This window comes from Macrosteles quadrilineatus, unplaced genomic scaffold, assembly GCF_028750875.1.
Source record: "Macrosteles quadrilineatus isolate MER2022 unplaced genomic scaffold, UCM_ALF_1.0 Scaffold_2__2_contigs__length_208266976, whole genome shotgun sequence".
NCBI lineage: Eukaryota > Metazoa > Arthropoda > Insecta > Hemiptera > Cicadellidae > Macrosteles > Macrosteles quadrilineatus.
Window position 1 is genome coordinate 56,785,757 of NW_026542595.1, and position 13,308 is coordinate 56,799,064.

The 13,308-nt window shown below is 37.4% G+C and overlaps 1 protein-coding gene across 1 annotated transcript; it reads right to left on the minus strand.

Annotated features, from left to right (window-relative positions):
* Positions 1–887: 887 nt before the first annotated feature.
* LOC128984236 (uncharacterized) lies at positions 888–4,739 on the minus strand. The gene has a single exon (XM_054403536.1). It carries the CDS (start codon positions 4,737–4,739, stop codon positions 888–890), a length of 3,852 nt encoding a protein of 1,283 aa, XP_054259511.1.
* Positions 4,740–13,308: the final 8,569 nt, after the last annotated feature.

Sequence of the window (13,308 nt, forward strand, 5' to 3'; positions counted from 1 at the left end):
AGATTGAAAAGTTAATAAGTTGATAATTGTAAAGTATTATATGAAGTAAATAGATTATAGTAAATATTCATGTATATATTTATGAAAATAGATCAAGTAATGTTTGTTTCCCTGTCGGTTAGCCATAAACTTTATGGCATATCCAGTTCCGCCACGAGGAGGCCAGGAAACGTCGGAACCATATTTACAATTGTTAGCAAAAGTACAAGCTAAGTTTTGTATAAGATAAGTAGATTGATAAGTATGTAGATTGATAAGTGAATGAGTTGATAATAGTAAAGTATTATATGAAGTAAATAGATTATAGTACATATTCATTTATATAATTATGAAAATAGATCAAGTAATGTTTGTTTCCCTGTCGGTTAGCCATAAACTTTATGGCATATCCAGTTCCGCCACGGGGAGGCCAGGAATCGTCGGAACCATATATACAATTATTTATATAAACAAAAGTTAGACGTACATTGTATAGCATAAACAGATTGTAGTATACATGTTATATTTTTGGTAGAATTTTAGCAATTTTTTTTTTAAATAACAGTAATAGGATATACAGTATTGTACAATATAAAGATTGTAGTAAATTATAATTTATTAATTGAAATTGATTAAATAATACTTGTTTCCCTGTCAGTTAGCCATGATGCTATCATATAATGGCATATCCAGTTCCGCCACGGGGAGGCCAGGAAACGTCGGAACCACAAACAGTAACAAAAAACACACAAAAACACACAAAAACAAATAAAAACACACAAAACACACAAAATATCGGGGACTTTTTTTCAGGCAGACCCCCTATCGTACTGCCATAGATGTCAAATCACGACGGGGAGTTTTGGTAAAGCAGATCCCCTAGCCTACTGCTAACGTCAAAGTTGGTACTAATGAAGGAGTTCGCCATACACAATGTTCTTTGTATGAGCGACACCTTCGCGAACCCTTTCAGGTCGGACAAGAACCGCAATGTCGTCAGGATGTCTGACCCTACTCAATAGAACGTACAATTGGCCATGAGTGAAACAATCACTACGTAGATCCACTCCGACACGATCAATCGTCTGGCCCTGGCTTTTGTGGCCAGTCATGGAGTAGGCCAACATGAGGGGAAATTGAAGACGGCGGACGCGAAGCGGCGACCCCTCGACAAACGGGAAAACAAATTGTATCCTTGGAATACAAATTGGTTCAGTTTTGCCGGGAAGTCTAGCAGTAATTAGGCGAGGACTGATCGCCGTAATTATTACCTTGGTACCGTTTACAAGTCCGCTGTCGATATTCAAATTCCTCATGATAAGACAAACGGAGCCGATCTTTAGTCGCAAGACATGGTCCGGCACACCTTTGCTGGTGGCCTGGTTCAACAGTTGATTATCGACCTCCATTCCGTCATCGGTTTCTTTGTCAACTGTGTCCACGCTCCTCAAATCGTGTACGATGCCACTTGCTAAATTACGAACAACGGCATTAATATTCTGGACGTTGGCGTTCACGGTGGAAAGTATCGCTCGCCTAGCCGTGAGATCGGGGTCATTCAGGACGTAATCGGGGAAAACAAATGTAATGAGGTCGGACAGAGAAGTAACATATCTAACTCCAGGCAGTGGAATCAGGTTGCAAGTGTGCCTGTCTTCATCAAATACAACAGTACTAATAGTTCCATTGCCTACTCCAAGCAGGAATTCGGAGTATGCGGTGGAACTACCGGTCCTGTGAGGTGTTGAAAGAGAAAATAGCTTGAAACTTGGCCAAAGATGGGACGCACGGAGAGATACACAAGCAATATCAGCTGGCGTACGTGCTCTGGCAACAACGGGTGCGATCTGACGGAAATCTCCAGCACAGATTAGGATCTTGTTACCGAATGGTTCAGGCGAATTCATGAGGTCTCGCAGAGATCTGTCGAGAATCTCAAAAATGTAGCGATGAGCCATCGGTGCCTCATCAAAAACTATGAGCTGTGCGGCTCTGATCAGTTCTGCTCGCTGAGATCCGTTAGTCAAGCTCCAGTATCCCGTGCCGTCGCCGAGGTCAAGTGGTAATCTGAACATGCTGTGTGCTGTCGTACCACCCGGCATATTGCCAGAGGCGATACCAGAGCTAGCGACAGCAATGGCAACCTGATTTTGGCTTCGAACATAGGCAAGAATGACGCGAATCAATAATGTTTTCCCGTAGCCACCAGGCCCGTCGAGGAAAATAAGTCTATTTGCCCGTCGACCTCCTTGGCAAAGCAATAAAGAGCGGACGTAATTCAAAACGGTTACTTGATCGTTTGACAATTTCTGTTCCCACTCATCTACAATTGATTTCTGTTGGTTCTCGCCGTAGATAAGCAGCTCCCTGGCCAACTCTGTAGTGTTGTCCTCCACGACTGGGAGGCCATGGTCGGCCAAACATGACCCATGACGTCGGAGACTGCGATCAATATCCAGCAGAGATAGTTTGAAGGCTAGCTCACGATCATCAGGGTGGCGATGCAAATGGTCCTCACAAAGCGCGTCTCGGAAGGATTCCCACAAAAGAGCCGCAGGTGCTCCCATGTTACATAAAAGAACGAAGAAGGAACGGAGCTGCGAACCAACCATGAAATGAGCAGCTTCCTTGATGGCAATGCCATACTCATCCTCATCTTCAACCAAACCGAGGGTCCGCGCTACCTGTTGGAATGTGTCGCAGCCATCACCTCCACGCGCGAGCAAATCGGCGTAACCACGGCATGGTACTACCATTAACAAGAGACGAAGAAAATATAGCTCGCTTCTGTTTGGCGAGACCCAATAAAGTCGGCAGATCTTGGTGCCACGTTGTCGACGAGTGATGTAGTGTTTACCGTCGGGATGTTCATATATCTCTGCACCACGTGGACGTTTTGAATGAACGAGGAATTGTTCAAAGAAGGATTGGTACGTTAAACTGTCAAATACCGGTTCAAGTGGTCTATTAAAGTATATTAACAGATTAGAGCTAGCTTGTAGAGTCGCCTCGGCTAAACTGTTTGGACGAAATGTGACACTTTGCTTTCCCTCAAGGTGTACAGGAAGGCATTCTACTGTTGGCTCAGACTTAGATATTGGAAAATCTAGAAGCCTCCAACATGCATCACTAGCACCCACCATTCGCTTTGTCACATAGTGCTGTACTTCGTCGTCCTGCTTACTTAAGGGCGTCACTGTGACATTTTGCAGTGAACCACCCTTCATCAGGTATTTGAACAAGTACTTGATTACTTTTCGAGTCGAAGCTAGCTCTAGATTAATGTGTGCTTCGTATTTTAAAAGCAGAGCAGAGTTGTATGGTACAACCCAGCCGTCATTAACAGTGACAGACTTACGCCGAGATGTTATGACACCTGTATTGTCGTAATTGCGCTTGTACTGAACAAACCCTCTCTCATCGACATGAGTGGTTTGACAGTCAGGCTTAGGAAAGTATTTCGTACAATAGCCTTTATTTTGATCCCAACAAGGAAAGTCGGTCCTGTGATCCGTACCACATGGTCCATGGATCATGTGTCTCAGAACCAACGCCCTCAGTCTACCTCCAGCCTCCTCTTCCGAAGGTATGTCTGCACGAATAATGGTGTCTATATCAGCAGCCTGGACCGGACCATCGCCATCAATCTTGAAAACAATGTGGGCGTGTGGAAGGCCTCGCATTTGCATTTCAATGACGTGGACGATGTATACGGACCGACCGAATATAGCTCCACTTCGCAGATCTCGGAGGAGTTCTAACAGTTTAATATAGAAAACTCTGCAGGCCGTACTGGGGTCGCTGCGGCCACTGTTGCGAGGACAAGCCTTCTTGTTTTCTTCCCACGTCGCGCTATAAGTAAACGTGAGGAAGAAAGTAGGGAAACCAAGGCGAGAAACAAGAGCCATCGCGTTCTGGTAACGAAGCTTCATGTATCTCGGCCCCCCCGTAAAGGAACTAGGAAGATAAATTTTACCCGGCTGTGCTCCACCCTCCCCTTGGATCGTCTCATCATTCACAATATCGTTCAACACCTGTCCCGCAGTGTCACCACGCAAAGCTGTCTCCAGTTCATCTAATGGCCCTGTCCGCATCGAATTTTCCTCTGACCGGGTTTGCCTGAGTTTGATATAGTTTAATCTTTCCTCCTCGTATCTGGCGTACATCTCCACCTGCCAGGCTTGAGACAGTCGACCTAAGTGGGAAAAGCGAGGATCTGATAACAACAGGCAACGTGAGTAGTTGTATTGTGATAGCTTGTTATTAAAGTTATCAAGACGACCTATATGCCATCCCAAAGTGCCATCAGGATAAAGTAATGGATACTGGAAAGGTTCCATAAGGGGGCTGAAAAGATTAATTGAACTAGGCCTAGCAGACCCTACTTTCCATATCGTCAATTTACGTGGCTCATAAACGGTCTCGTCGGTGCTGAGTACTGCATGAACCTCAACGCCCGCCTGTCTGTCACCTAAAGCTGGTCCGTGCGTGGCTCTACTTGTAACTTCAAAGTCCAAACGGGCGTTGACGGCTGGTTCACTACCCAGACGGTGATAATGGATAACGTATGGATTTTTGCGATTGAGAAATGCGGAGATAGAGCTAATTAAACTAGTGTCTAGAGATCTTCCGGAGGCAATATTCAGCCGCTCTTCACCATCATCGATGTACAATCGGGATCTGTTTACGAACTGGACGTCTCCAGCCTTAGTCGTGAACTTTTGGCCAGGGGCATCCAGATTGTACACTTGATGGTACATCCTCCCTTCTATTTTAAAAAAGGAAATGCCGCTTGGATGACGGTATCCTCCTGAAATTTAGTAACTGTAAGTGTTATTTTTGCTGTTAGCCGCGTGGAAAAAGCCTACCAAACTCATAGATTTTTAAAACTGTTAGCATGAGGTGCAAGTATTAAAAGGTAATCAAAATAAAAGTAAACGTTTTGCGAATACCACCAGGCCATTCAAACTGAACCATGCGTGGAACACCAATTAAAACTGTTTTAGATATTACTATACAGTAAGATGCGAAGTATAGAATCCTTCATATTAGTTGCAGTATCCGAAGTCAATAACGTAAGAACGCTAGGAAGCAGTGATATAGTAAAAACAAACCAACCATAAATTGCCTAAGAAGTGATTTAAACACATGTTAAGCTGTTTAACAATTAGAAAAAAAAAAACAAAAGGCAATACAAATCCTTCAAATTAAAAAACATGTTAACATTTGCCTAGTGTTTATCTAAATGGGATACCAATTGCACGAACCCATAAGCTTAGTTTTGAGATCAGTAAACAGAGCATAGGAACACGAATTTGACGATAGAAACTATTTTAAAGAAAAATGGAAAATTGCAAATATCTCGCTTACAAGCCGTTTTACGAGAAAACCGTATTCTTGATTTTAGTTTTATTTTGTCTCATAAAATCCATTCCAATATATTTTTTACTCATTTACAGTACACCCCGAATTAGTCTACGTCACACTATCCCCACCATCTTGGAGGGCAGTGGAGGGGGCAACTTTGACTTCTCAGCGACGGACGCCGTCCACCTTGTCGTGCTCATTCGTTGTCCAGACACGCTTGCGTTCAGTACACGTGATTCTGTTCTTCGTCCCTTGTTGTATTTCAAATACATTTCTGCTTAATTATAGCCATCCACTGTTGAATTATAGTTGTTAGTGTTCTTCTGTGGCTTTCAATAGTTTGATTTTGTGGTTTTACTTATAAAAAACCAAAGGTTTTTACTGTTTTTTTCCCGTTTTGTAGTTGAGGAATCATAGTTGAGTGGCCGCTTTGATATTGGCTTACTGTGATCCCGTCAGTTTTTAGTTTGTTAGTTTTAGTAGTAGGCAGGGGAAATCTGTTTTCGTCATTCCTGTTTAGTTTCTCTGCTTGTGACTTTCGTCTTTTATTTGTCAGCTAATATTTGATTTGCTGGCAATCGTCGTCTGTCATCCTGTTTTAAGTTAGGTTATGTGTCTTAGAAAATAAGTGGTTTTAAAGTTGTGGTTATTGTTATTCTTCTGCGGCTTTCATTAGGTGCCAACAGGCTGCAAGGTATTAAAAGGGTATTAATAGTGTTGTTTCAGTTTTTTTATTTATTAATGACAACGGATAATTTGAACTACACCAAAAAGCTGTAATGCAAGATGAGAATTGTTTATTATGTTAATGTTTTCAATTTAATAAATAATTTGTGATATTTAGCGAATAGGACATTTATATTCTTTAAGTGCATAATTCATAAACTTTCATTGAAAAATGTATCGTGTTTGTACGTTTGTTTTCTCCAAAACAATGTTTGGGAAGCCGAGTAGCCCAGTTATTTTTGGTGGATTACCGATCAAGTCAATGACTTAGATGGAAGGAACTAATGATAGGGATGTGAAAGTTTGGAATATGTCAATAACGCGAAAACTACTTGAACAATTTAGCTGAATAGAGCCAAAATACCACAAGCTTAAAGGACATAGGCAAATTTTTATGCGATTCTACTTTATTCGTATGAATACGCTTAATATTAGAATTGCCAAATTGATATACACAATGTTTATGACTATTACTTGTTTGGTGTTTTACCAAGACTTTGAACATTATATATATATATACATACATATATGTGAATTATTAAGCTTGTTATACAGCAAATGTATGGACATACTAACAATTCTCTTAAGCGTTCTCGTCCCGTTGCGATACACTGGTAAGGCAGCTAGTTAATTATATTTAAAATCATCGATTTTCAGTGCTGTATTCATTACAAATAATCAATATTGTATGTATATGTATCTATAGCCTAAGCCACTTAGCCTAACACTTAGCCTAAGAAGTAACTTTAGACATTTGTCTACTGAACTACCAACTAACTATAATGCCAGGCAAACCAGAATAGTTTTTAACCAAACCCGGGGCAGCTGAAACCACAAAAAACATAGTAAAAATCGGGAAATTCGCTAATAAGGCGAAATTGCAAATTAAAGACTGATTTTGAGGGGGTTGGAAGTTAGGTGAAAGGCGTAACGGAACAAAATATACACTATACAAAGTAGTATACGAAACTTTACTTGGACTTTTATGTAATTGTACGTTTGTGTACTTTTAATTCAATATTAATCTTAAAAAATCTAGATTTTTAATTTCTTCTAAAATCATCCCCCCAATTTTAGGGTTAAGTACGGTGGTTAAAAATCCCCAATCAGGCTAAGAAGGAACTTTGGATATATGTCTAGAGAACTATAAGGTGTAGCCTGCCCAAATGGGTTTTTAATCTACTCCGGGGTAGCCAAAACCACAAAAAACAGGGAAAATAAAGCAAAATTGCAAGTTAAAGTCTGAATTTGAGGGGGTTGAAGTGAAGTTAGGTGAAAAGCGTAACGGAACAAAATATACACTATACAAAGTAGTATACGAAACGTTATTAAGATTTTATGTAATTTTACGTTTGCGTACTTTTAAATCAATATTAATCTTAAAAATCTAGATTTTTCTATTTTTCCTAAAATCATCCCCCCAAATTTAGGGTTAAGTACGGTGGTTAAAAATCCCCAAACAGGCCAAGAAGTAACTTTGGACATATGTCTAGAGAACTATAAGGTCTAGCCTGCCCAAATGGGTTTTTAATCTACTCCGGGGCAGCCAAAACCACCAAAAACAGGGAAAATAAAGCAAAATTGCAAGTTAAAGTCTGAATTTGAGGGGGTTGAAGTGAAGTTGGGTGAAAAGCGTAACGGAACAAAATATACACTATATAAAGTAGTATACGAAACGTTAGTAGGATTTTATGTAATTTTTCGTTTGCTTATTTTTAAATCAATTTTTTTTAAACTAGATTTTAGATTTTTTTTCAAAATCATCCCCCAATTGTAGGGTTAAGTACGGTGGTGAAAAATCCCCAATCAGGCTAAGAATTAACTTTGGACATATGTCTAGAGAACTATAAGGTCTAACCTGCCAAAATGGGGGTTTTCCATACTCCGGGGCAGCCTAAACCACCAAAAACAGGTAAAATAAGGCAAAATTGCAAGTTCAAGCCTGATTTTGAGGGGGTTGGAGTGAAGTTAGGTGAGAAGCGTAATGGAACAAAATATACACTATAAAAAGTAGTATACATCATCGGTTACTAGGATGTTATGTAATTTTGCGTTTGTGTACTTTTAAATCAATATTAATATTAAAAATGCAGATTTTTGATTTTTCCTAAAATCATCCCCCCAATTCCAGGGTTAAGTACGGTGGTTAAAAACCCCCAATCAGGCTATGAAGTAACTATGTATAAGATCCCGTACTACAAAACTACAAAATTTCAATTCTCTAGCATGTTTCTTAAAGGTTCAGATGAGCGTACGAATGTCGGTATTTTTTCAATGTTATTTCCCATAACAATAACATGGGTAGGAAATTGGTAATTTAGGGGGGGTTGAAAGGGAAAAAGGCGACTTATCGAAATTTTCCCGGGCGTTTGGGCCCGAGGCACGTCTAGAACCGCCCAAACATATGCATGTCAAAACATGCTAATTCTCCATAAGAAATGCGTTAAAAAAGACCTTTTTGATTGAAAATCCACCATTTTAAATTTTTTTTCGTAAATTAAAATTATAGAAGGTCACTTTAGTGGATTTCCTTTCAATGTTGGTAGCATAAAAAGTAGAAATATATATACGAAAAGTCGTTTTAAAAATTAAAAACACGTAAAAAAAATAGAGGATTTTCACAATTTTTGGAGTTAAAGCGTTTTTTGAAGGTGAAGGAGTGCGAATTTCGATATGACGCCTTCTCGGACAAAACCGTATTGTAGAAAATTTCATTGCGAACCTACGATTTTTCCTCAAATCGCGTCTGGATCTTACCGATTTCGAGCTACAGCTGTAAAAAAAAACGTGTTTTCCAAAAATAGGGTTTGTTAATAGATATTTTTGGTGGGGTTGAATCTTGAAAATGGGGTTTTTACTAATTTCACCGGTAATGTAAGATCCCGTACTACAAAACTACAAAATTTCAAGTCTCTAGCACGTTTCTTAACGGTTCAGATGAGCGTACGAATGTCGGTATTTTTCAATGTTATTTCCCAAAAGAATAACATGGGGAGGGAATTGTTAATTTAGAGGGGGTTGAAAGAGGAAAATGCGACTTTTCGGAATTTTACCAAGCGGTTGGGCCCAAGACCCACGTGCGTGCCAAATTTCATCTCCCTGGCACGTCTATAAGTGCCCGAACATGCCTGTCAAAACATGCTAATTCTCCATAAGAAAATGCGTAAAAAATTACCTTTTTGATTGAAAATCCACCATTTAAAATTTTTTTTCGTAAATTAAAATTATAGAAGGTCACTTAAGTAACTTTTCTCTTAATGTTGGGAGCATAAAAAATAGAAATATATATACGAAAAGTCGTTTTAAAAATTAAAAACACGTAAAAAAATAGAGGATTTTTACAATTTTTGGAGTTAGAGCGTTTTTTGAAGGTGAAGGAGTGCGAATTTCGATATGACGCCTTCTCGGACAAAACTGTCTTGTAGAAAATTTAATTTCGAACTCACGATTTTTCCTCAAATCGATTCTAGCTCTTACGGTTTTCGAGCTAGAGCCGTTTTAAAAAAACATGTTTTTCCGAAAACCGAAATTTTTATGGAATTTTTTTGGGGGGGGTAGAATTTTGAAAACGGGGTTTTTACGAATTTTACCGGTAATGTAGGATCCCATAGTACAATCCTACGCAAATTCCAAGTCTCTAGCACGTTTCTAAACGTTTCAGATGAGCGTACGAAAATCGGTGTTTTTCAACGTTATTTCCCATAAGAATAACATGGGGGGGAAATTGTTAATTTAGGGGGGGTTGAAAGGGGAAAATGCGACTTTTCGGGATTTTCCCGGGGGTTTGGGCACTAGACCTACAAAACTGGTCTAGAATTAGTATACCTGATCAGTTACACATGCGGCTGTATAAATATAGAGACTAAAATGGTTTTCTTTTGAATGAAAATATTTACTCCTATGAATGTCTTTACAATTTGTATACAGGGTTGGAATATTTAAGGATATTTTTTAAAATACATAACTTTGCCAAACGTTTAATTTTTACTTAGTAATGCCAAATTGGTACAAATTATCACAACATAAAAGACAAAACGGGACAAAACTGAAAACAGAGGATAAAACTAGTGGAATAAAGAGATTTTAAAATTTGTCTTCAATTACATAACTGATTAGAGGTATTTGTCTAAATTAGGCTGTGCTGTATAGTGTACATAAGATAGAGTACTTTGCAATGGAAATGTATCACTATTCAGAATAATAAACCAAATCTCCCTCTGAAATTATGGAATTGGAAACTAGTACTCTAAAGTGATGAGCTGAATGGTTTAAAAAGTAAGGCTTCCAATATAAATAATGTTTGGTAGATATTAATTAGTTGTATGTTACCTAACTCATTGATTAATCTTTAAATAATAATTAGCTGTCAGGACCAGTTACAGTGAGATAATAAATAATTAGTCAAGGGATAATGCATTTTGCCCAACTCTTAATGCTCTACGTACCATATGTAATTATGTGAGATATTGAATATTGTTGAAATGTTCGCCTCAAATAATGTAGCTACTGTACAAAATAATTTATTGACATATTTTAATTACTGCCTGAGTTTTGGTGTAAATATTTGTTTGGATTAGAGCCCTGAAAAAAGTGAAATTGGAAGTGATGCCTGTCTTGGCACAATGCAAGTGTATAGATACGCATAGAGCTAAATGACCATGGATCTATTTTTTCTTAAATTATTATGTGGGTACGAACATCTCATACATACTCCAATTTTTTTTACTTTTCAAAATTGTACATTTGACTTAAGGAGTTTAACTAAGGGGGTCTCAAAAGTCACAAAACACTGCAAAATCAAATTAGAAAAACTAAAAATTATTAAAAAAATACAAAGTTTAGGATAAATATTTTTACGCAAGTAAAAAATCTACAAGACAAGTCTTTATCTTAAATACTGGACTCACAAGATAGAACATTTTTCTTTGAAGAATTGCACAACATGTGCTTTTGGTGTTCAACGCTTCATTTGTTTATACATAATTCATCGCACTATTTCCAACTAAATGAATAAAACATGCTCCTTTGCAAAGAGAATTCATGACAGCCAATAGTCTTTAAGGAATGGAAATTGTATCTCAAGAACCAACAGACTTTTTTTCTTGACGTATTAAAATATTAGGTTCCCTTTACATTACAAGAATAAATCGAACATAAACGTCCTAAATAGTTTTTTAGTAAAAAAAAATATTTCTTCGTAAAACATCTTTGTAAAATTGTATCAGGAGATTTCCCTTGAATTAGTTTTTTTGTAATCAACAATAGCAACGGGGTTTTTAGTTTTTTGTAAAGCAATTATCCAAATCCAGATATTGTTAATAAAAATCTATTTTATCAAAATTTTGTTAAATTGCATCATTAATTGATACCACAATGACAAAATAGACTACGTCTGTGCCCCAATTAGATCTTGCTGGGAATTGAGCTAGGAGCCATTTATATTAGGCGTGCTCTATAACACTCGACTATCCAAGCAATTGCTGGATGAATATTGTTATAGTATATTTCATAACAAGAGTAGAAAGTGAGCCATTATATTTGAGACCATGTGAAGTACGAGATTTATCGAGCACTTTAAATGGAATCTGTATATACCCACTTTCACTCGTGTTTTGAACGTTACTTTTTGCTACACAACAAAGACTAATATTTTTTTTAAATTTAAAACATACATTTGACATTTTCTCTATTACAGTTAGGAACATCACAAAGCTCATAGCAATTTTTAAGGTCATGCCTTCAAATGAAAGTTAATATTTACTTTGGTTAAACAGTTTTGGTTGTTAAAAATTTAAAGTTGACAACAACTGGTAACAACCTTTGTTTGTTTACGTCTGCAAAAAAACAAAAAAATTAACATTACTTTCCCATAGAAAACATTCCTTTTTCGTAATAAGGAATGTAATGATCAATTTTCTCAGTTGATACATGTCAAGAAAACGGGGCATTTCAAAGTAGTGTAGCGTAAAGGATATTTAATATTGGTAAAATAATTCTTAAAAGGAAAAATTTTGTGAGTTGTTTACCAAAATATTTTATCGTGTAACAAGTAATCTTTTGGTTTTTAATGAAATATTAAGTGTTTTGTATTGACTATTTAGGTTGGTAGGGTTATTTTATCAATAACTGTACTAACACTCTAAAAATAAATGGACCTATTCCTTAGATGTGTTTTCTGTATTTTAGAAAATAACCCAATGAGGTAGTGTTTATCATCTATAAATGTATTTGAAATAAAATTTTCAAAACATAGATAGAGTGTTTATGATACCAAAAAATGCATTCATGTTGTAGCTAAACTGACATGTTTTATGGTAATAGAGGGAGTGTAATGTAGACACTTTTTCTTACTACAAAACCAGATATATGTACATAGTTGAGAACATACAGGTATTGTATGGTAGATTGTAGAGCTAGAGCTTCTGCACTGTGATTGGTCATTGTCAGTTCAGGCAATTAACACAAGTTTGTCATTACTACAGGTGGATGTATTGTGACTGTACTACTTAAATAGTAACGCACAGTTAAACATATCCAACACAACCATTGTAGGTTGGTATTGTGATGGCTATCTGAATATGTTAATGCAAGTTGTGAAAGCACAAAAGTTTTAACTAAGAGGCGTGCAATGTCCACTGAGTATTGTCCTGTTCACAAACATACAAGAATGATATTCATCTGTTTCATGAAATAACATGGGCATATTTATCACGTTTGGGTAAAAAGTCCTTAGAGACCCTAGTTTTCTAAAACACTTGAACATGTTTCATTGTTGTAATTTTAGTCTGATGCTCACATTGTAACATTATCTCTATATATAAATGCGAAATTCCGATCAACGCACAGGCCAAACCATAGCACCTAGAAGTATGAGATTTTGCATACATATTCCTCTCATAGCGTAGGCAGACAATAAGAAGCGATTTTACAAAATTTCTAATGGACCCCGCCCCACAGAAGGTCAAAGTTAGCATGGAGTTCGTATAGGAAGAAAAATTTGTTTTTCCTACAGTCACCCGACAAAGTTGGCTTCCTTGTACTGTTTATAGTACAGAAAGCTGCTAATTGCTGTATATTTATACTTTGCCGTACGGTTTATACTTTGTAGTACGGTTTATACTTTGCCACACATCAGGATTCCAACGAAACAACACAAAACAGCGTGGTTCTATTATGCACGTAATCCGTGTACGCTTGGGAATAGGTTGGCAACACTTAAATATAATAATACTATGA